We start from the raw sequence: 22,104 nt of genomic DNA, 5'->3' as shown, positions 1-22,104 counted from the left end.
TATACTTAAGAAGGGGAAGATCTCCAAAGGTCCTGAATATAAACAACCATCTAAACAAGAAACCTGCACTCTAGAATCAGGCAAAAGCAGCTGATTACTTAGGATAACCCTCTGGTGGCTTCAGTACAATAGTTTTAATTTGAGAAGGACTCTTTTTGGGTAGAGAAAGTGCCCTGGCCTTTGTGGGGTGAGTGAGGGTTTCTGCCCTGCACTTTTTTTTTTTTTAACTTTGGTTTTTGTTGTTTTGGGGTTTTTTTTTTGGTGAGGCAATTGGGATTAAGTGACTTACCTAGAATCAAACAGCTAGTAAATGTCTGAGACTGAATTTGAACTCATCCTAACTTCAGCTGTCCACTGTTGCCATCTAGCTGCTCTCCCCCTTGCACTTTTTTTAAAAGCAGATTTTTGGGGTAGGAAATGGACAAAGGGATGAGGTGGTAGAGAGCTCTGACTAGGAAACCCCTCAGCTTGGCCATTGCATGGGGAACAAGGATGGGAAGCGAGTCCTGAGAAGACCCCCGAGTCAGGTTTAAGAGGGGCCCTGTTGCTGTTGTGTGAAAGGATGAGCTTCTGTCTGTGCATGGCTCCTTATTGCAGGTTCTCGTTCTGGAATCGAGGATTGATGGTGGTAGTGACAGCACTTCTATAGAGAGGGTTGTCCTTCTAGGTACAAATGAGAAGATAGCAATGGGATGAGAATGGCAAAAACTAGTAAGGGAGGCTGATTCTGTCTTCCCTAGTCCTAAGGTTCTCATGAAACTGAGACTGCTGTGGATGCCGACACATGACAAATTGGAGTGAAAAGGGACAGAAGTGGGACAAGACAGAAAGAACTATGGGATGGGCCCCAGGTTGTGGGGCTGGTGAGAGGGATGCTGTAAGCAAGCAGCCAGAGTGAGGGATGTGAAGCAGTGAGGGAGCAGCTAAGGTTGGCTGTGGAGGTTTCCTTGCTCCTGCGGGGACCAATGAGTTACAAAGTGACCCAGAGAAGGGGAGAGCTCTGGGGGCAGGAAATAGGAAAAGGGTAGCAGAGGGAACAAGAGTAGCTCCTCACCTGGTTCCAGTTAAGTTGCTTCCTTTCCTTTTCAAAGCGATTGTACTCTCTCCGGTCATAGATTTCCACGGTGAGTCGATAGGCCAGGACAAGCAGCAACCCCACTGCCACGATGCCCCCTGTACAGCCCAGCACAATGGCCTGGGTGTGGTCTGCTCCTCCTGAAAAGGGGAAGATTGGCTTCCAGAGGGTGCCTCGGCTCTGCCCACACCCAAGATTCGCCCCCCCTTCCCCAAGGCCCCCCATAGCAGTTCCACCTGTACTCACTCTCTCGAGGTTTCACCCTCAGCACAACCTTGCCCTCAGCCTCGCTTTCCACCACAAAGAAGAGCAGCTGGTTGTCCACACTCCTCTCCTTGCACCAACTGTCATCTGGCACGGACATTGGGCCCACTGTGACGTTGGCATGGGCACAGGCCAGACTGCAGTTGTTGGCCAGGGGCCCCGTCTTGAAGGCCCCACACTCAGCACAGTCCCTGTCCCACCGAAGCCAAGAATTACTCGCTGCACTCCCCAGGAATCCCTTCTCCCCAAACGCCCTCAGTTGTGTGCACTGGTTAAGGGTTTGCCCTTATGAAAGCAATACCCTGGCACCCATCCTCTTCACCTGTGCTTCTCACACGCTGTCTTGCAGCCTGGGCACTGATCACACGTGGCACCGTAGTAACCCTCCAGGCACTGGCACTGGTTACAGTGACAAGAGCCGTGCCCATTGCAGAGCCCGCGCGGGCTTTCGCACCTGCTCGTCTCCTTGCTGCACTCACAGGCTTGGCCCGTGTGGTTGGCGTCGCAGTGGCAGACCCCGCAGCGGCACTGGCCAAAGCCTGCAGTGGGAGAAAGGGAAACGGGCAGAGACGGAGACTCCCGGGGGGTCCCCGGGCCATCCCGCTCAGCCAGTGTCTCCTAGAGCCAGCAGTCACCTGCACAGAGGATGCCTTCGTGCCGCTCACAGCTGGCGTTGTCACACTCGCAGAGGTCCCCAGAGCTCTGCCCGTTGCAGCTGCACCGGCCGCACCAGCACTGACCCTTCCCGCTGCAAAGGGGCCCCGTCCCGTTGGGCGCTCGGCAGCCAGTCTCCAAATCCGGGGACGACAACTCGGCCTCGGAACACTCACACAGGCGACCCACGCGGCCTGGAGCACAGCTGGGGGAGGGATGGGAGGACAGAGCAAGAGAAAAGGGTTTGGAGGGACTGCTCATCCTCCTTTATGGACCTTAACCCGCAGCCTTCTCCCTCAGCATCCTCCAGGCCCTCCTATTCTTCCTTCCGTGTACCTTTCTAATCAAGGAAGACTTACAATGAAAATGGGAGAGGGAGAAAACCAACGTATATCACCAATCCAGATACCAGAGGTGTATAATGGTGAGAAGATTTCATGGAATATTATCCAAGAAAAGATTCAGTGACAAAAACTATGGTCTCAGGTTTCTATCCAAGGTACACATAATATTCAAAGTGAATTAACATGATACAGTGCATTCACTTTTATGGCTATCACTGAACTTTGGTGACAGGAAACTCAGAACTCAAATATGGCTTTAGAAGGAGTCTATTTGTACTCAACTGAAACAATATGTTAGAAGCAGCAGTATTTACAAGATACACTCTCGTGACCGAGAGGGGAAATTTGAGTGAGAATCATTGAAAAGATCCAGAGAAGCAATATTGTTGTATAAGTAAACTATTGATCAACTAGCCAAAAGGAGGAAATAGAGGAGGAATTGGGAAACAGGTCACAAGCCTGGTACAAAAGTATGAGAAAAGAATGACAGGAACCTTCTGCCCATCCAGAATCTGCTGGAACACTCGTGCTCTCTCCCTCTCTCTCTCTTTCTCTCTGTCTCTCTCAGTCTCTGTGTGTGTTGTGTGTCTCTCTTTCTCTCTCTCTGTCTCTCTCACTCTCTCTTTCTCTTTGTCTCTTTCTCTCTCTGTCTCTTTCTCTGTCTCTCTCTGTTTCTCTGTCTCTCTTTGTCTCTCTCTCTGTGTCTCTCCTTTTCTCTCTGTCTCTCTCTGTCTCTCTGTGTGTGTGTCTCTCTTTTTCTCTCTTTGTCTCTCTCTTTTTCTCTCTCTGTCTCTCTGTCTCTCTCTCTGTCTCACTCTCGGTATCTCTCTTTGTCTCTCTCTTTTTCTCTCTCTGTCTCTCTCTCTCTGTCTCTCTGTCTCTCTGTCTCTCTCACTCTCGGTCTCTCTTTTTCTCTCTCTGTCTCTCTGTCTCTCTCTCTCTGTCTCTGTCTCTCTCACTCTCGGTCTCTCTTTTTCTCTCTCTCTCTGTCTCTCTCACTCTCAGTCTCTCTTTCTCTCTCTCTCTCTCTCTCCCTTACTCTCTCTATATGTCTTCTCTCTCTAATAAAAAAAAAAAAAAGTGACTAGGGGAATTGTTCTTTGTGGCTTGATTCTGATCAATAAAGAGGAACTGATTACTGAATTAAATATAAGAACTTTAGAAGGGTTCTTATCTTAAATATTTATGAAAGAAAATTAGTTGGGCAAAGTCTAATATCAGCTTTTGATTTATTGAAAACAAACTTCAAAAAGTCAAAATGAAAATTAAGTTGGATATTAGGGCTTAAAATTCTAAAGAGTAAATGGGAAGCACAAAAGAATGAAATTCTAAAAAAAAATGAAAAATTCCTATAAAAAAGAGACACTGTTTAAAGAGTCTAATGTGGTTGCATAGGAAAGGTACTCAGGGACCAAATTAAGTTTTAAAAACATATAAAAATTTTACTGAAATCATTTGTTATGATGTGAAATGTGGATTCTCAAAAAAGTGAACAATTTGGCAGGTTCTATCAAGTGCAAAAGGCTTCAAATATGGTACTGTTGTCTGAAGACTAACAAAATCCAGAGTCTCATCACCAGCAGGTTGGACCATTAAATTATGAATTCTTTGGCCATGGTGATCCTGAAATAGGTAAGGAAAAAAATACAGTCCTGTGCAGCCCAATCTCACAGTGAACTTGACTATTTCAATCAATCAACAAATGTTTATTAACACCTACCATGTGTCAGATGCTGTTAGGCAGGCCAGAAGATCCTAAGAGTCACATTGTTTTTTAGACCATCTATAACATTACCTTAAATACTGTCTTTCTAACAGTGATATTTTGTCCAATGACCAGCAGTTAGAATGAAATAAACTTTATTAAGTAACTGCTGTGTACTGAGCACTGTGTGAAGTGCTTTTTACAAATATAATCTCACTTGATCCCCACAACAATCTTAAGAGGTAAATGGTATTGTTATCCCCATCTGTATAGTTAAAGTTAAATGCTTTTTCCAGGTTGCAACAACTAGTAAGTGTCTGAGGTCACATTTAAACTCAGGTTTTCCTGACTCCAGAACTATCCACTGTCCCACCTAAAAAGTGGCTTAATCCATACTGACATTCGCTTTATAAATGAAACCAGAAGACAAAGGGAATTTGTAGCTCAATGAAAGAATATTTCACAGGTTCTTGTTTAAAAGGCAAGCAAAGATTTTTCAGTGTGCTCAAAAAGATGCAGAATTTCAAGATTCATTCAAGGTAAGAATCACCTTACCTCTCAGTTTTTATGATAAATATAAACAGACTAGAAGAGAATTTTAAATTATATGCCAACATCTGTTGTAATAAATAACTGAAAAAAAAATTCTATAAAAGTCCTGAAAGCCTCCCAACTAAGTTAATACAATATTGAAATTTGGTGATTCAGTACAAAGGTGGACAGCAAGGAATGGATGGTGAAAAGTATGGCAGAAATTATGGTTTGGGATTCAGTCATAAAAAAAAGGCTGGTAGAAACCTCAAACTTACATATCATGAGGTGGTGGGATGGAGATGTTGGATATGATTGGTTATCAAAATGCATTTATACCAAAATCAGCTGTTTGGTGAAAAAAAAAAAAAAAGCCAAAACAACTCCAAATTAGAGGAGAGAATTAAAATGATAAATCATTCTAAGCAATTACAGCACCTCCAACCTGATCTATTTAAAAACAAACTATTAGAAAAGTTTAATAATTATAGCCACACAATGAGGAGACCAAAAGTACCAAAAAAGTCAACTCATTCAGCAAAAATTCTTCTCCTTATCAAGGAGTGTATTGCCAAAGGCAACAGTGTTTTAGGGCCCACTTTCTTATACTGTGGTTTGCAACCCCATGTGGTCTTCTAACTGAATGTGGGAGTTGTGAAATTATGATTTATTATTAGTAAATGTTTGATTTGTATACTTATTTTATATACCTATATACCTCTAGTAAAAATAAAAATTTCTCAGGTGAAAAGGGGTTACAAGTGGAAAAAGTTTAAGAAGCCCTGTTTTAGGGGACATTTGTCAAACGTTATAGAAGAAGATAATGGAAGATTCTGAGCAACTTATTAAACATGAAACAAACCTCCAGAAAGCTTGGCATGAGACCCAACTTTACCAAATCAGCCAGGAGCATTTATAAGTAAAATAGGACACAAGACAACAAATAAATGTGAAATGGAACAAATTTCATGCCTTTTCTGTAAGTTATCTTTCCTCAAAATAGAACCACCACTCTTGAAATCAACAACCTAGTTCTTATGAGTTGAATGTTATGGCATTGATTATCTAAAAAAAATAAAATTAGGAGGTGACAAAGAGGAATGCACTGAGAAAAGGTAAAAGGGAAAGATAGAATGAGGTAAATTATCTGACATAAAAGAAGATTGAAAGAGTTTTTACAGTGGAGGGGAAGATGGGGAAGATGCAGCACAGCAAGTGAATCTTATTCTCATCAGAGTGGCTTAAAAGGGGGAATAACATGGATACTCAGTTGGGTATAGAATACTATCTTACCCTACAGGAAAGAGATAAGAGAAAAAGAGTTAAGCACTGAAGAAGGGAGGGACTTTTGAGGAGGGACAAAGTGAAAAGAGAAAGAAGAGAATAAACAGGAAAAATAGGAGAGGGAGAAATACATATTTGGTAATCATAACTATGAAAAAATTCTACAGCAAATTTAATAAAGAATTCATTTCTCAAATAAATAGAAAACGGAGTCAAATTTATAGAAATAAACTGATAAATATATGAACAGATAGTTTTCAGAAAAATAACCAAAATGATCTATAATCATAGGGAAAATATGCTCTAAATCATAATTGCTTAGGGAAATGCAACTTAAAACAAATCAGAGCTATCATTCCACACCTATTAGATTGAATAATATGGCAAAAAAGGAAAATGATAAATTTTGGGGGGTATATGAGAAAACTGAGACACGAAAGTTGTGTACTGATTCAACCATTCTGTAGAGCAATTTGGAACTATTACCAAAGGGCTATCAACTTCTTTGATCCAGGAATACCATAACTAGATCTGAATCCCAGAGATCATTAAAAAAGGGGTAAAAGACCCACATGTGCAAAAAACTGTTTAAAGCAGCTCTTTTTTTAATTTCCAAAACATATGCATGCTGTGTGACCTGGTCAAGTCACTTAACACCAAATGAACATTAAAAAAAAAACAACACACATATACATGGATAATTTTTCAACACTGACCCTTGCAAAACCTTGTATTCCAAATTTCCTCCTTCCCCTCCCCTAGATAGCAAGTAATCCAATATATGTTAAATATGTTAAAGTATATGTATATATATATATTTATACAGTTATCTTGCTGTACAAGAAAAATCAAATCAATAAGGAAGAAAAGGAGAAATAAAACAAAATGCAAGCAGGCAACAACAAAAAGAGTGAAAATGCTATGTTGTGATCCATACTATAGTAGCTCTTTTTGTGGTGGCAAAGAATTGGAAACTGAGGGAATGCCTATCAATTGGGAAATGGCTGAACATGTAATAGAATTCTATTGTGTTATCAGAACTGATGAGCAGGATGACTTTGGAAAAAAACTGGAAAGACTCATGTGAACTGATGCTGAGTGAGGTGAACAGAACCAGAACATCGTACACAGTAACAACAACATTAAGTGCCAATTAACTATGACAGACTTAGTTGGCTCTTCTTAGAAATACAATGATCCAAGACAGTTCCAAAAGACTGCTGATAGAAAATGCCATCACATCCAGAGGAAGAACTATGGAGTCTGAATATCGAGCAAAGCATACTATTTTAACTTTTTTTGGTTTTTGTTTTTTTCTTCCTCATGGTTTTTCCCTTTTGTTCTGATTCTTCTTTCACAGCATGACTAACGTGGAAATATGTTTAGCATTATTGCACATATATAACATGTCAGATTGCTTGCTGTCTTGAGGAGGAAGAAAAAAAAAATTGGAAGACAAAAATCTTACAAAAATAAAAGTTGAAAACTATCTCTACATGTAATTGGAAAAAATAAAATATTATTAAGTGGGAGAGAGGCTTGATGAGCCGGATGCTTTCAGAAAAAAAAAAAAAAAAACTTAAATGAACTGAGGCAAAGTGAAATGATCAAAACCAGGAGAATATTGTATACAGTAACAGTGTACAGCATAGTAACTATATGATGATCAACTGTGAATGACTTAGCTATTCTCAGCAATACAATGATGAGACAATTCTGAAAGACTTATGAAAAAAAAATACTAGCCATCTCCAGAGAAAGAAATGATAGCATCTGAATGCAGATCAAATCATATCTTTTCTTTTCTTATTCTTCTTGGGATTTTTTGGTCTATGTTTTCTTTTGCAACATGACTAACATGGAAATATGTTTTGCATGACTGTACATGTAATAACATATCAAATTGCTTGTTTTCTCAATGAGGAAGGAAAATGAGGGAAAGAGAGAATTTGGAACTCAAAAAATTTTAAAAACAAATGTCAAAAACTTTTAAAATGTAATTGGAGGGAATAAAATAAAATACACTAAAAATGTTTAGACAACAGCAAGTTCAAATGAATAGCTGACAATTTAGAACTTAAAGTCAGGCTTTCAAAGATATGGTGACAGCTAAACAGGATGATTCTATTAAAATATGATACAATAGGTATTAATATAAAGTCCTACATTACAATTCCAAAAAATCAATTGCATAAATATAGGACAAGGGGGATAAGATTAGACAATATGAAAAATACAAAAAAGATCTGAAGGTTTTAGTGGATAACAAACTTGATATGCACCCAGAGCATGACAAGGACACCAAAACAGGTAATATGATCTTAGGCTGCATCCAGAAAAGCAAAGAAAGAGTTAGATGTACTCTATCCTCGTCAGATCATATCTGGCATATAATCATAATTCATATTAAACTAGCATTTGAAGCTTATTTGACCTTATCCCCATTACACTGATGAGAAAACTAAAACTCGGGGAAATTAAGTTGCCTTCTGTCACTTTGCTAGACCATCCTGAAGGCAAATCCAGTATTCTCTACTTGTGTTCAATATAGTTACCCCCCTTTCAGGAAGGACTTCCATAAACTGGAGAACAGCCAGAATGTCAAGGGTAGTGGAGCCCACAGAAGGACTGATTAAAGAAACCAAACATGATCAGTCTGGAAAGAAAAGAATTTAGGGGGACACATTATGGGTCTGTATCCCAAGGAAATGATAAAGGAGAGAAAAGGACCTACATGTACAAAAATGTTTGTAGTAGCTCTTTATGTGATAGCAAAGAACTGGAAAATGAGTAGATGTTCATCAGCTGGGGAATGACTGAACAAGTTGTGGTATGTGAAGGTAATGTTCTATACTGTTTGATAAAAAAATGAACAAACTGATTTTAGAAAAGCCTGGAAAGATTTATATGAACTGATGCTGAGCGAAACAAACAGAATCAGAAATACATTGTACACAATAACAGCAAGAATGTGCCATGATCAACTATGAAAGATTTGGTTCAGTGATCCAAAGCAATCCCAATGGACTGCACGGAAAATGCCATCTACATCCAGAAAAAGAATTAAGGAGACTGAATGTAAATCAACACATGCTACTATCACTTCTTTTTTCTGTAATTTTTTTTATCTCTCCCGTGGCTTTTCTAACCTTTTGCTTTTATTTTTCTCTCCCAACATGATTCATAAAGCAATTTGTATTTTAAATAAATAAATAAACTGGGAGAAAATAATTTAAAGGGGCACATGATCAATACTTCATACCAGATGCTAGAGTATTTTAGCTCAAAATAAAAGTCAATGGATGTTCTTCTGTTGGGGAATGGCTGAATAAGTTATGGTATATTAATGTAACGAAATATTATTGTTCTATAAGAAATGATGAACAGGCTTATTTCAGAAAGGTCTGAAAAGACTTATAATCTAAGTAAAGTGAACAGAACCAAGAGAACATTGTACACATAACAAGATTATATGATGATCACCATGTAGTGATTCAAGACAATTCCAAGAGACTTGGAAAATACCATCTGCATCCAGAAAGAGGATTATGGAGACTGAATGTGGATCACAACATATAATATTTTGTTTGTGTTTTCTTTGTTGTGTTTTTTTTCCTTTTTGGTCTGATTTTTCTTGCACATGACAAATGTGGAAATATGTTTTAAAATATTATACATGATATAGGTTATAACCTATATCAGATTGCTTGCCACCTTGGGGAGGTGGGAGATGAAGTAGGGAAGAAGAAAAAATCAGGGACACAAAATCTTAAAAATATGAATGTTGAAATGAAATGATTCAGACCAGTTCCAATGATCTTGTGATGAAGAGAGCCATCTACACCCAGAGAGAACTAAGTAGGAACTAAGTGTGGATCACACATAGCATTTCCACTTTTTTTGTTATTTGCTTGCATTTTATTTTCTTTCTCATGTTTTTCCTTTTTGATTTATTTTTTCTTGTGCAGCAAGATAATTGTATAAATATGAATGCATATTTTTGTTTTTCTTCCCAGGTTATCATTACCTTTCTAAATCCAATTTGTCTTGTGCAACAAGAGAATATGTATACATATATTGTATTTAAGTATAATGTATACTTTAACATGTTTAACATGTTTGAGACTGCCTACTATCTAGGTAAGGGGAGGAGTGAAGGAAAAGAAAAGTTGGATCAGAAGTGTTTTTGCAAGGGTCAATATTTTTCAACATTTCAACATTCAACCATGCATATATTCTGTCAATAAAAAGCTATAATAAAAAAAGAAAAGAAAAAATAAATAAATGTGTATGCATATGTTGAATTTAACATATATTCTTACCATGTTTAACATATATTGGATTGATTGCTATCTAGGGGAGGAGAAGGGGGAAAGGGAGAAATTGGAATACAAAGTTTTGCAAAGGTTAATGTTGAAAAATTATCCATGCTTATCTTTTAAAAATTAAAAACCTTTAATATAAATAAATAAAATTTTAAAATGGATGTTGAAAACTATCTTTTATATGTATTTGGAAAAAATAAAATATTATTGAGAAAAAATAAAACTCAAATGTTTTGTAACAATTCAAGAGCTACCTCCCATAAATAGTATAATCTGTCTTAGTCGAGATAGTGGGTTCTCTATCATCGGTCAGGGATGCTATAAAATGGATCCCTGTTTGGATACAGACTGAACTAGGCAACCTCTGAATTTTCTTCCAATTCTGGGATTCCTTCCCCCCCACTTTACCCCTCCTCAGCTTCAATCCCAATTTCTACCCCTCGATGTTTCTCTAGTTTCTACTCTTCTCCCCTCAGTATTGCTTCAGGTCCAGCTCCTTTTCATTCAATGCTCCCCAGCTCCTTCCTCTCACCCTTCTATTTCCCAACCTTACCAAAAAGGAATAATGGTAAACTAAGACCTTGGTAGTTTCTCAGGGTACAGAAGGGGACAAGGTAAACAATCTGAGGAACAGGAGAAGATCAGGAGGAGAATCCTGGAATGCTGAGAGTATCAAGGATAGAATTCAGGCATTATCTGTGAGAAAAGAGCTCCTGGATGAATTATGGGAGAAAAGTCTGGACAGAGGCAGTTCTAAGAGGGCAGGAATGACTGGAGGGGAGGGGCAATGTCTCACCTGCAGACTCCACACTGGAGGTCGCCTTGGCCATGGCTGCAATGGGGGGCTTGTAACTGTACATCACCGCAGTTACAGTCACACAAGGTGTGCAGCTCCACGCTCAGCTCCTCGGAGAATCCAAGAACCCGGAGCTTCAGGAGATGGGGTGTGGGGAGGCAGCTAGTAGCATGGATATTTACCCAGAAACTCACCTGGTGGAAGGAGACAAGGTCAGAACAGAAAATTCAAGTGGGAGGGAAGAGCACGAAGGTCTGAAAATTTTACACGCACACACACATATAAATAGCCTCCAAAATCTCAAATCACTCTTATATAGTAATGCAGTAAAGCCCCCCAGTACAAGGAGCAGGGTCCCTGTTTTTCCTCCATTCCTGACATTTATCCCTTTATCCCCCAAACCCACATTGTTCTATTTCCCACCCCTGCTCCCATCTTACCGTTTGGTTAATTCGGACTTGACTACATTGGCCTTGATCATCTTTGCCTTCCCTTATCTCAGAATTACCACACTGGGACTCATAAGAAATGTGGATCCCAGGAGGAGGTGGTGAGTGCTCCAGAGTCACAGTGGAAGACAGCCTCTGGAGAGAGGAGAGGATTGAGAATCACAACGTGGAGATGAACCTCTCCTTCCTCCCCCTCATCCTGACCCCACATAAAACTCCCACTAGTCCAACAGCCAGTTCCTAACCTCCTTACCCATTTTATGAATCCCTTTTTATTCAACACAAGAAAATAAAAATGTATTAAGCTCCATGCAGAACTCTATTAGTTCTACAAAACAAGAGAATTTGAATACAATGTCCCTGCCCTCACAGAATTAAGAAATAAGACAGTGTAAATCAAAAATCAGTGGTCTAGAGCTCCGGAGACTGATGCTACTATTCCTCATACGAGTTTGGCTACCCCTGGACTTCAAGTTCCCAATTGTAAAACAAGGGGATTGAGCTGGAAATCAGGGGTTCTCTACAATCCACAGCCCTTTTACTGTTTTTGTACCATCCATAAGCTAAGAAGATTTTATTTATTTTTAAATCTTTTTTTTTTTTCCTATTTAAACACATCAAGACCATTCTTAGATCATGGGGCATGAAAACAGGGTGTGGGTTGGCCCTCGGGGGTAGTTTGCTGATTCCTGGTCTAGAAGATGACCTTTAAAGAAGTCCTTTCCGACAAGTCTTGTTGGGGGAAAGAATTGCTACACAATAGAAATACTAAAAGATATAAGCAGATTCATAAGGAAATATGTAAAAAAAAATAAATAAATAAATGCACACGTATAACCAAAAAAAGATGTGTTTTTATGTTTAACTGGGGAAAATTTTTAAAATACTTTTAAGATATAAGCAAATTAAATTAGATTTGCTCTACTGGACTGTAAATTGTTAGAGATTAAGGACTATAGCTTGTCTATGTATTTTGTGTGTCGCCACACAATAGAAATACTAAAAGATATAAAGATTCATAAGGAAATATGTAAAAAAAAAAAAAAGTGAACATGTATAACTAAAAAAAAGTTGTTTTTATGTTTAATTGGGAAAATTTTTTTAAATACTTTTTTAAAAAATATAAGCAAATTAAATTAGATTTGCTCTATTGGACTGTAAATTGTTAGAGATTAAGGACTATATCTTATTTGTCTATGTATTTTGTATGTAATAGGGGCAAAGGAATGAAGTGAGTGATTATGGTTCAATAATGTTATATGAATTCAAGAAAAGATTTCTTCCTCTTTGATATTCCTCAAGGTCCTTGAATGGTGCCCTTCTCCATCCCCATCCTCACCCCCATGCATCTTCTTTGCTCATCCAGTCCCTGTGTTCTTCTCCCCACCCCCTGACGTGGGTTCCAGCCTTACATTGTATGCATCCATGATGAGCTGTACAACATTACTGGAGTCCTCACTCAGCTCCCCCACAGCTGACTTAGGGATCAGCTTACTCAACTCCTAAGGAATGACAGGAATCATTAGAGAGATTTTAAAGGAAGGGGGAGAGAAGCTGAGAAGAGTGGAAGGATGGAAATGGAGGATATAAGAGTATGGGGTCAAGAAAAGCTTCACCTTGTAGACTGGCAATGCAGGACTAGTTACAGCAAAGATGGGCTGGATGTTGGCAGCAGATAGAGCATGGGCTACTTGACCCACAGAAGGGTAGTCCTGAGGAACAGAAAGATTGAATAATTTTACATATACATATATACACATACACATATGTATGTCTAATGATAGCCATAGGAGTAGGGGAGAGGGAATGAAAAAATAAATTTACATGATTAGTTTCTTATATCTTTAAAAAGGAATAACAAGTTGTACCTAATAGATTTTCAGTTCCATAGGCAATCATCTTTTTAAAAATTATACAATGTTATGAAAATGCTTGTTTTATTCCATAAATTAAAAATAAAATAAAATTTAAAAATACAAATAATGTGTTCTGTAAAACTTATTTTTTAAAAAAGGAAAAGGAACCAGGTTATTCCCATAAACCCATGGTCACCTCCATTCTGGGTGTCCTGAACCCCTTTTGTCAGTGTCTGGTAAAATTTATGAATTCCTTCTCAGAAAAAATGTTTTTAAATTTATAAAATAAAACACATGGGATTTTAAAGAAAACTAATTCTACTGAAATATAGAGATCATTTTTTTTTTAATTCAAAGACCCCAGATGAAGATTTACTATTCTAGGAGGGGAAGACTGACCTGTGGCTAGGTAGTTCCAGGAAACAGAGAGGCAGAGAATGAAAGGGACCTGGCTGAAAGGGGCTATAGATGGTGAAAAAGTTGGGGCTTATCTACATCCAGAGAGAGAACTGTGGGAACTGAGTGTGGATCACAACAAAGCATTTTCACTTCTTTTGTTGTTGTTTGCTTGAATTTTATTTTCTTTCTCATTTTTTTTTCCTTTTCAATCTGATTTTCCTTGTGCAGCAAGATAGTTGTATAAATATGTATACTTATCTTGAATTTACATATATTTTTATCATGTTTAATATTGAATTACTTGTCATCTAGGGGAGGAAGGAGAAGGGGAGAGAAATTGGAACACAAGGTTTTGTAAGAGTCAATGGTGAAAAATTATCCTTGCATATGTTTTGAAAATAAAAAGCTTCAATAAAATTTTTTTAAAAGAGGTAGGGCTTAAGGTGTGAAGGAAGAAAAGGGGCTCTTACAAAATCTCGGCTTCGGCTATAGAAACCATTAGCATCCAGGTGGCAGTGTCCATCACTGGGCATGAAGATACCACCCAACTTTCCATCCCCTGCCGTGTGGAATATGTCATCTGACGTAAATACCAGCAGCCGGGATACGTTTCTCCAGCCAATCTGCTCCTGGGGTACAAGAGTGTGATAATGAGATGAGGGGGAAATTAGATATCTCCTGCCACTGGCCACCACTCTGGCAGCTACTGAAATTTGAGACTCTTTCAGAGATCCATTTGTCCTTTATGGTTTCCTTTTTTCCCTCCAAACCCCCTCAACCTTTATTCATGAAATTCTCCCCAGCATCCCTGTGGTCCTCTAGGCTCTGTGAATTGTTCACAATTTGTCTTTTTAGGTTTGAGTACCCCTCCCCAAGCCCTAGTTCCCCTCAATTTCCAGCATGTCCTTTTTCTCCCTCACAACACACACACACATACACACCTGGCAGAGGGCAGCCTGCAAGATGGCATCAAAACCCCCTTCAGGTGAGTCGAGGTTCCCCGACACACTCTGCTGCTCCACCTTATACTCAAAGGCAGAGGCGTTATCGGTGAGGGGCAGCACGTGTCTGAAACTAAAGGGTGGCTGGCATTTTTCTAGGCGTGAGGGGCATGGATGCTGAAGCTTGGAAGGTATCGTGTTCACAAAAGGCAATACTGTCTTGTCCACGAAGGATCCAAAGCCTGGAACAGTGAGAAGAAAAGAATCTCTAGGAAATGGAGGGGAGAGGAGACAGTCGCTCCTTTGGAAGAAGGGGATTCAGACCTACTACTATAAGGGTGGCAAATTTTAGTTGATACATTCAGAACCACAGAATCTCAGTACTAAAAAGGGCTTGTCAGTGTGTCAGGGATGGGAGTTAAACGATAATCTACCTAAATACCCAGACAAGTTATCATTTAACTCCCATTTTTAGGGAGCTGTGATTTGCTTAGGGTCACGCAGGTGGACTCAGGTCCTCTGAACTCCCGGTCTGATGCTCTTTCCATTACACCACCTAATTCCTACTTACTGATAGGAAGGGGACTCCATTTATCTCCTGAGGCAAGCCATTCTACTTTTAGACAATTATAATTGTTTTTTTTTAATTAAAGCTTTTTCATTTACAAAACATATGCATGGATAATTTTTCAGCACTGACCCTTGCAAAACCTTCTGTTCCAACTTTTCCCCTCCTTCCTCCCACCCCCTCCCCCTAAATGGCAGGTAGTCCAACATATGTTAAATATGTTAAAATATATATTAAATCCAACATATGTATACATATTTATACAAAAAAAACCTGAGAAGGAAAACAAAATGCAAGTAAACATCAACAGAAAGCGTGAAAATACTATGTTGTGGTTCACACTCAGTTCCCACAGCCCTCTCTCTGGGTGTATATGGCTTTCTTCATCACTGAACTGGTTTGAACTGGACAATTAGAATTGTTAAGAACTTTCTCCCACAAATCAGGCATAAAACTGTCTTTACAATATCCATTTAGAACAAATCTCTTCCTTTCTGATTTTCACATAGTTGAATATAGTGGATAGATACTAGGTGCATCAAATATTGGGGGAAAAGAATTAAGAGCAAAATCTGTAGAACAGACTTTGGGATGGAATGAATAAAATGGGTAATTGGAGGATCCTAAGGGGGTAGGAAGTAATTAGAAAGTTGTAAAGGTCAGAAATTCATAAAAATTGAGGAATAAACAAGATTTGAGAAAGGGGAAAAAATGACTAGGGAAGTAGGTCTAAAAGGAAGAAAGTGGGCCATGGAGAGAGAGTTTGGGGATGGAAGTTGTTTAATAATGGTTCTCAAACTTTTGTTCTCAGTATCTTTATACTATTAAAAACTATTAAACTTACAAAAGTTAAGGTAAATCAAATTTTTAAAAATAAATCAAATTAACCAATGATAAAAAATGTTTAAATTGTTTAAGATGTAATAAAATTTTTTTATTATTAATATTTTTTTTGGCTGAGTCAATTGGGGTTAAGTGACTCCCTCAGGGTCACACAATAACAAAGTATTAAATACCTGAATCACATCTGAACTCAGGGCTTTCCTGACTTCAGAGCTGGTGCTCTATCCACTGTACCAAATAGCTGCCTCTCCCCCTCCATAAAATATTATTTAAAAAAAAATATCGAGGATCTGTTCAAAGAATTTTTGTTTATGTAGGTTATATTTAGAGACATTTACCATATCAGAAATAAAAATTAATTTTGAATCTTTAGCCCCTCTGAAAGGGTTTCAGGATTCTCTGGATCATATTTGGAAAACTACTACTAGTTTAAAGAATAGAAAAGAGACCAGGGCTCTGACTGTGGAGCTCAGCTTAGGGCTGAGGTGGAAGGTCACAGTGAGTCTTGTACAAAGCTACCTCCAAGGCTGATTTTAGAAAGGCCTGAAAAGACTTACATGAACTGGATGCTAAGTGAAGTGAATAGAACCAAAAGAACATTGTACACTGCAAAAAGATTATGTGATAAATCAACTGTGATGTACTCTTTTCAACAATGAGATGATTCAAGGCAATTCCAATAGACTTGTGATGGATACAACCATCTGCATCCAGAGAGGACTGAGACTGAATGGGGATTACAGCATAGTATTTTCACCTTTTTTGATGTTGTTTTTTGTTTGCTAGGTTTTTTTTTTCCTTTTTTGATCTGATTTTTTTCTTCTACATGATAAATATGGAAATATTTTTAGAAGAATTGCACATCTTTGACCCAGCAGTGTTACTACTGGGCTTATATCCCAAAGAGATCTTAAAGAAGGAAAAGGGACCTGTATGTGCCAAAATGTTTGTGGCAGCCCTCTTTGTAGTGGCCAGAAACTGGAAAACGAATGGATGCCCATCAATTGGAGAATGGCTGGGTAAATTGTAGTATAAGAATGTTATGAAATATTATTGTTCTGTAAGAAATGACCAGGAGGATGAATACAGAGAGGCTTGGAGAAACCTATGTGAATTGATGCTGCGTGAAATGAGCAGGGCCAGGAGATCATTATATACTTCAACAACAATACTATATGATGATCAATTCTGATAGATCTGGCCCTCTTCAATAATGAGATGAACCAAATCAGTTCCAACAGAGCAGTAATGAATTGAACCAGCTTCATCCAGCAAAAGAATTCTGGGAGATGACTAGGAACCATTACATAGAATTCCTAATCCCTCTATTTTTGTCCGCCTGCATTTTTTAGTTCCTTCACAGGCTAACTGTACACTACTTCAAAGTCCGTCTCTTTTTATACAGCAAAATAACTGTTTGGACATGTATACATATATTGTATTTAACTTATATTTTAACATATTTAACATGTATTGGTCAACCTGCCATCTGGGGGAGGGGGTGGGGGGAAGGAGGGAAAAAGTTGGAACAAAAGGATTTGCAACTGTCAATGCTGAAAAATTACCCATGCATATAAATAAATAAATAAATAAAAAGCTATATTTAAAAAAAGAAGAATTACACATCAAAAATGTTTGTAGCAGCAAAGAATTGGAAAATTAGTAGATGCCCAACAATTGGGGAATGGCTGAACAAGTTGTGGTATATGAAGGTAATGGAAATATTAAATTCTATTTAAAATGTTCTATTAAAAATGATAAACAGGCTGATTTTAGAAAGGCCTGGAAAAATTTACATGAATTGATGTTGAGTGAACAAGCATAATCAGAAATACATTGTACTCAATAACAACAATAACAACTATAAAAAAATTGGTTCTACTCAGTGATCAATTGCTCTAAAGCAATTCCCATTGACTTTGGATAGAAAATGCCATCTGCACCCAGAAAAAGTACTAAGGAGACTGAATATAAATCAATACATGCTATGTTCATTTCTTTTTTCCGTTTTTTTTTTAAATCTCTCCCTTGGTTTTTCCCTTTTGTTCTGATTTTCTTTCCTAACATGATTCATAAAGCAATGTGTGTTAAAAAAAAATAAATAAAAAGGAATAAAGAAAGAAGAATTGCATATGTTTAACCTATATTAGATTGTTTGCTGTCAAGGGAAGTGGCCAGGTGAAGAAGGAGGGAGAAAAATTTGGAACACAACGTTTTGCAAGGGTAAATGTTGAAAACTCTCTTTGCATGTATTTTGAAAAACATAAAATATATTGTAAATAATATTTTAAAATAAAATAAATAATAATTTATAATAATAAAAATAAATAAAATGAATGAATAAATAATTTAAAATAATATTATTATAAAAATAAATGAATGCTTATTAATAATTTTAAAACAAACCAAAACAAAAAGAACAAAGCTACCTGCAAAGTCCCTGCCCTACTTTGGCAGTGAGCTGGAATATTTTGGGAGAGGGCTCAGACCTGTACCATTCTAGCATCCAGGTGTATATGGTAAAAGGGAGAGTCTGATTTCTACTCGTACAACCTATGTCGGATTGCTTACTTAAGTCTTTGGGAGGATGGAGATAAGGGAAGGAAGGAGAAAAAATTTGAAACTCAAAATCTTACAAAAATTAATGTCGAAAACTGTTTTTACATTAATTGAAAAAATAAAATACTGCTGTAAAGGGGAGGGGTCTTCGGACACGTGGGTCTCTGGGGGCCGGGCCGGGCCGCTGAGACACTCACCGATGCGCACCGAGCTGGTGACCCCCCGCAGCTGGACCAGGAGCGCGTGCCCCAGCTGGCGCACGCGCTCCAGGTCGTCTTTCATGGAGTAGCTCAGGTCCATGAGGTAGTACAGGTCCACCGGATAGCCCTCCACGCGACGGAAGCGTACCTGGAGCCGCTGGGTCTCGCCTGTGGGCGGGGTCCCCGCCGGACCGGGGAGAGGGGGGAGGGGTAAGGGAGAGGTAGGGGAGGGGCGGGGGAGGGAAAAGTCGTCATCCCTTCCCAGGACCTGCGGGCCACGCTGCCCAGCCCCCCCTTCCTCCTCGGCCCCCCGGCTCACCCAGCCGCAGCTTCACCCGAACCCTCTGCGGGGCCAGCTGCGTGGTGCGGTCGCCCTGGGCGCCCTGGCTGAGGGGCTCATCTTGTAGCACCTCCTGCTGCCCTCGGGGCTCCTCCAGCTCCTCGGACGGGCAGCCCCGGGCCAGCAGCTCCTCTCGCGGGGCGCACCGCCTCCCCTCCTTCTCCCCCGCGGCGGTGAAGTTCTGTGGGCCGGGAGGAGATCCGTCGGGGGCCCACCCGCAGTGCTAGCCGCCCGGACCCCGCTCCCTCGGCATCCCTCCATCTCCCTCCGGGGCACCCTCTGAAGCCTAGCAGCTCTCTCTCCAGGGCCAGCTGCTTCCTTCAGAATACAGCTCCCGGCGGTCCAGGTCCTACTTCCTGTGGATAACTTAGGGTGCCGCGCAAAAAAGGAAAGATGGGTGTCTCTCTGTCCGCCTCTCTCCCCCGCCCCCGTCTCACGGCCCCAAAGGCCCCTCACCAGCAGCTTGCACCAGGCACATCTGGGGTGGGAAAGGATGCATTCCTTGCAGGAGGAAACTGACTGACAGAACCCAGAGGGTGTCCTAGGGCGGAGATCTGTATCTTCTCTCTCCAGGCTCTCATCTGTAGATAGGACCCCAGTATCTGGCTCCCTCTGGCCACTGCCCAAAGCCAGCAGGAGCCCTAGGAATATTGCAAAAGTTCCAGCTCTCATATCCTGCAATAGAAAGCAGGTGAAAAGACTGAAGGGGCTCAGGAGGTCAAACAATTGTTCTCAACCTTTAAGCCTAGCCTGTGGTCTCCCGTTCAAACTCCACACCCGAGAGTTTCACTTCCCCCTATAAAAAGTGAGTCGTTATCCAAGACTGGGGGAGGAGGGGTCAGGGTCACACACATCAGCCTCAGGTTCTCCAAGGAGAAGGAAACCAGGACCTGAACTCAAAACTATTCAGTAAAGTCAGACTAGATTACTTTTTCATCTTCAGAAAAGTAAGAGAATTAAAAGTCAGCTCTGCATTCGTGGAGGAAATGTGGGAAAGGGCCTTAGATTAGGAGTCTGTGAGAAATTGTGCAAATTTGCTACTCTGGACCTTACTAGTCTCATTGCAAATCAATCGATAAGCCAAATATTTAATAAGCACCCATTGTATACAGAGCCCCGAAAAGCTAGAAAATTACCCTTTTCCAAACTTAGCCACTTATGATCTAATAGAAAATGAGGGGATGGGGTTAATGTGAAAGATCCCTTTCCAGCTATGACATTCAGTGATTTGAGGAGTAATGGGGGGGGGGAAGCAAGTAGAGAAATTAGGGAAGAGAACATTAGTGGTAGGGACAGGGGAAGGCAGATGGGAGAGCCTGGAAGAAAAAAAGAGAAGGGAATACTTCTGAGGACTGAATACAGCCTGAAAATCAAGGTTAGACTTTCTAAGGATCTCAGGTGGGAGAAGAAAAAGATTAAAGTTTGTAGGAAGATGTTTTCTCCCATCTCAGAGGAGATTCTAAGATTAAGGTTATCTGACCTGAAAGCAAGATGGTAACTGTTTTGGTTTCTGGAGGACCAGGTAGAGTCTTGCTGTAAAAAATGCAAACCAGATATTGGTGCAGGAGTCTTCCAAAGGTAATTACAGCCCAGGAGTATGGGGCAGGGGTGAGAGAGAAGCAGAAAGAGATGTCCCTTTTCTCTTCTTCCCCAACCTCTAGATTTCAGCTTCAGTCTAACCTCAATTCTATGTGGTTGATGTTTGTGTTTGTGGGGGGAGAAATGAAAGCACCTCTCCTGGTTCTGACTCATTTCCTACAAAGCTAGGGGCCTCCACCCTTTTAGAACCCCTAACTTTGTGGGACAAATTTAGAGACAATTTGTAATCCTCATCCAGTTACTTACACTAATCTTCTCTTGGAAGGTCAAGGATTTTCCACTTAGTTTTGTCCCCCAATTCCTCTTTCACCCAACTCTGCCTCTCATCTCTTTTTCCTTCAGTTCTTTTTACTCCAAGTCACCTTTTCCATTTCTGTCTCTTTCTGTAATAATACATTCTTTCCACCAACCCTACCTCTTCCTTTCTTCCTTCTACTGCTCCTTTCTCTTTGTCCTTCCTCATAATCTTAACTCTTGATATCAGAGTTCAAATTATGTCTTTTTCCCATCCTAATTAGCTCAGCCCATTTCTCTCTATATACTTCCCCTCTCTTCCTTGTGCTTTCTTTTCTTGTTTTCATGCCTCTCAGTCTTCCTTTCTTTCTCTTCTAATATCTTCCCATTTCTCTGATTTCTGTGGGTACTAACTCCAGGATCCTGATTTAGTACTGACATCCCCATTCATAATCATATTGGACTAGTACCTTGGAGGAAATTCTAGGAAATGATGGTACCAATGCCTTTTGGCCTCCTTTCCTTAGAGAATAGGAGTTTGAGCTATTAGCAATAAGAAGCGCTAAGTTGGGGACCCAGGAAGAATTGCAAGTTAATTTTGGGTTGCTAAAGAAAAGCTTTTCCCTTATCTCTTTTCTCTCCTCCCTGCCTTTCCTCTATCCACCCCACTTCCTTGCTTAGAGAAAATAAAATCAGAAAGGGTACATGTAGTTAGAAGGCCAGAGTTTAAGCGTCCCCTCAGTAGCAAGAAATGAGTTAGTCAACTTAAAACCTAAGACTCTCTCACTCCTTCCTAGCCTTGGGACTCAGAAGTCTTCATGCTGGATAGTCGGGGGAGCCTAGATGTCCAGCCTCATTAGGTTAGAGATAGTTATGGAGGACAGAGTCTGAACTTGGAAGGGAGTTACAGGTAGAGGGATTGGGTTCTCCAGTTACTCACAGGTGCAGAGCTCTTCCTCTTGCTGTATCTGCCTTTGTGCTATTTACATCTGCCTAGGGGCCTACTGGGGAGGAAGTGACACACCCAGAGTTGGAGGGGGAACTTCTGGGGGGGGGGGGAGAGATGTTTTTATGTGAGCAGGATGGGGGGAAGGGAAGATAGCTAAAAGATAGCAGAGGAGAGAGAACCCATGGAGGA

At 39.9% G+C, this 22,104-nt stretch overlaps 1 protein-coding gene across 3 annotated transcripts; it reads right to left on the bottom strand.

Moving 5' to 3' along the window:
- Nucleotides 1-115: 115 nt before the first annotated feature.
- Nucleotides 116-21,971, bottom strand: ITGB7 (integrin subunit beta 7). Of its 3 annotated transcripts, none has more exons than XM_051963623.1 (15): nucleotides 21,907-21,971; nucleotides 19,590-19,808; nucleotides 19,113-19,314; nucleotides 18,791-18,961; nucleotides 14,624-14,865; nucleotides 14,153-14,311; nucleotides 13,044-13,139; nucleotides 12,840-12,929; nucleotides 11,419-11,562; nucleotides 10,979-11,172; nucleotides 1,975-2,198; nucleotides 1,662-1,878; nucleotides 1,322-1,530; nucleotides 1,055-1,215; nucleotides 116-663 (listed from the first exon to the last, which is right to left on the bottom strand). In XM_051963623.1, exons 2-15 carry the CDS (start codon nucleotides 19,803-19,805, stop codon nucleotides 589-591), a joined length of 2,400 nt encoding a protein of 799 aa, XP_051819583.1. In that variant the 5' UTR covers nucleotides 19,806-19,808; nucleotides 21,907-21,971; the 3' UTR covers nucleotides 116-588. The 3 variants fall into 3 exon arrangements, with proteins under 3 accessions (XP_051819583.1, XP_051819584.1, XP_051819582.1); XM_051963624.1 differs by lacking the exon at nucleotides 21,907-21,971 and adding an exon at nucleotides 20,614-21,556 and having other exon boundaries at nucleotides 116-660; XM_051963622.1 differs by lacking the exon at nucleotides 21,907-21,971 and adding an exon at nucleotides 20,614-21,543.
- Between the last annotated feature and the right edge of the window lie 133 nt (nucleotides 21,972-22,104).

The sequence above is a fragment of the Antechinus flavipes genome, chromosome 5 (assembly GCF_016432865.1).
Source record: "Antechinus flavipes isolate AdamAnt ecotype Samford, QLD, Australia chromosome 5, AdamAnt_v2, whole genome shotgun sequence".
Taxonomy (NCBI): domain Eukaryota; kingdom Metazoa; phylum Chordata; class Mammalia; order Dasyuromorphia; family Dasyuridae; genus Antechinus; species Antechinus flavipes.
Note: the sequence above shows the minus strand (reverse complement) of the source record. Positions and strands in the feature narration are given on the sequence as shown.

Bases quoted from the DNA above. Each gene is read 5' to 3' on its own strand.
- ITGB7 (XM_051963623.1), bottom strand. From the start codon at position 19,805: ATGAGAGCTGGAACTTTTGCAATATTCCTAGGGCTCCTGCTGGCTTTG. The intron at 11,173-11,418 runs GTAAGATGGGAG...TCCTTCCACCAG, and splicing joins AAGTCCGAATTAACCAAACG to GTGAGTTTCTGGGTAAATAT. The intron at 664-1,054 runs GTGAGGAGCTAC...ATTTGTACCTAG, and splicing joins AGCAACTTAACTGGAACCAG to AAGGACAACCCTCTCTATAG.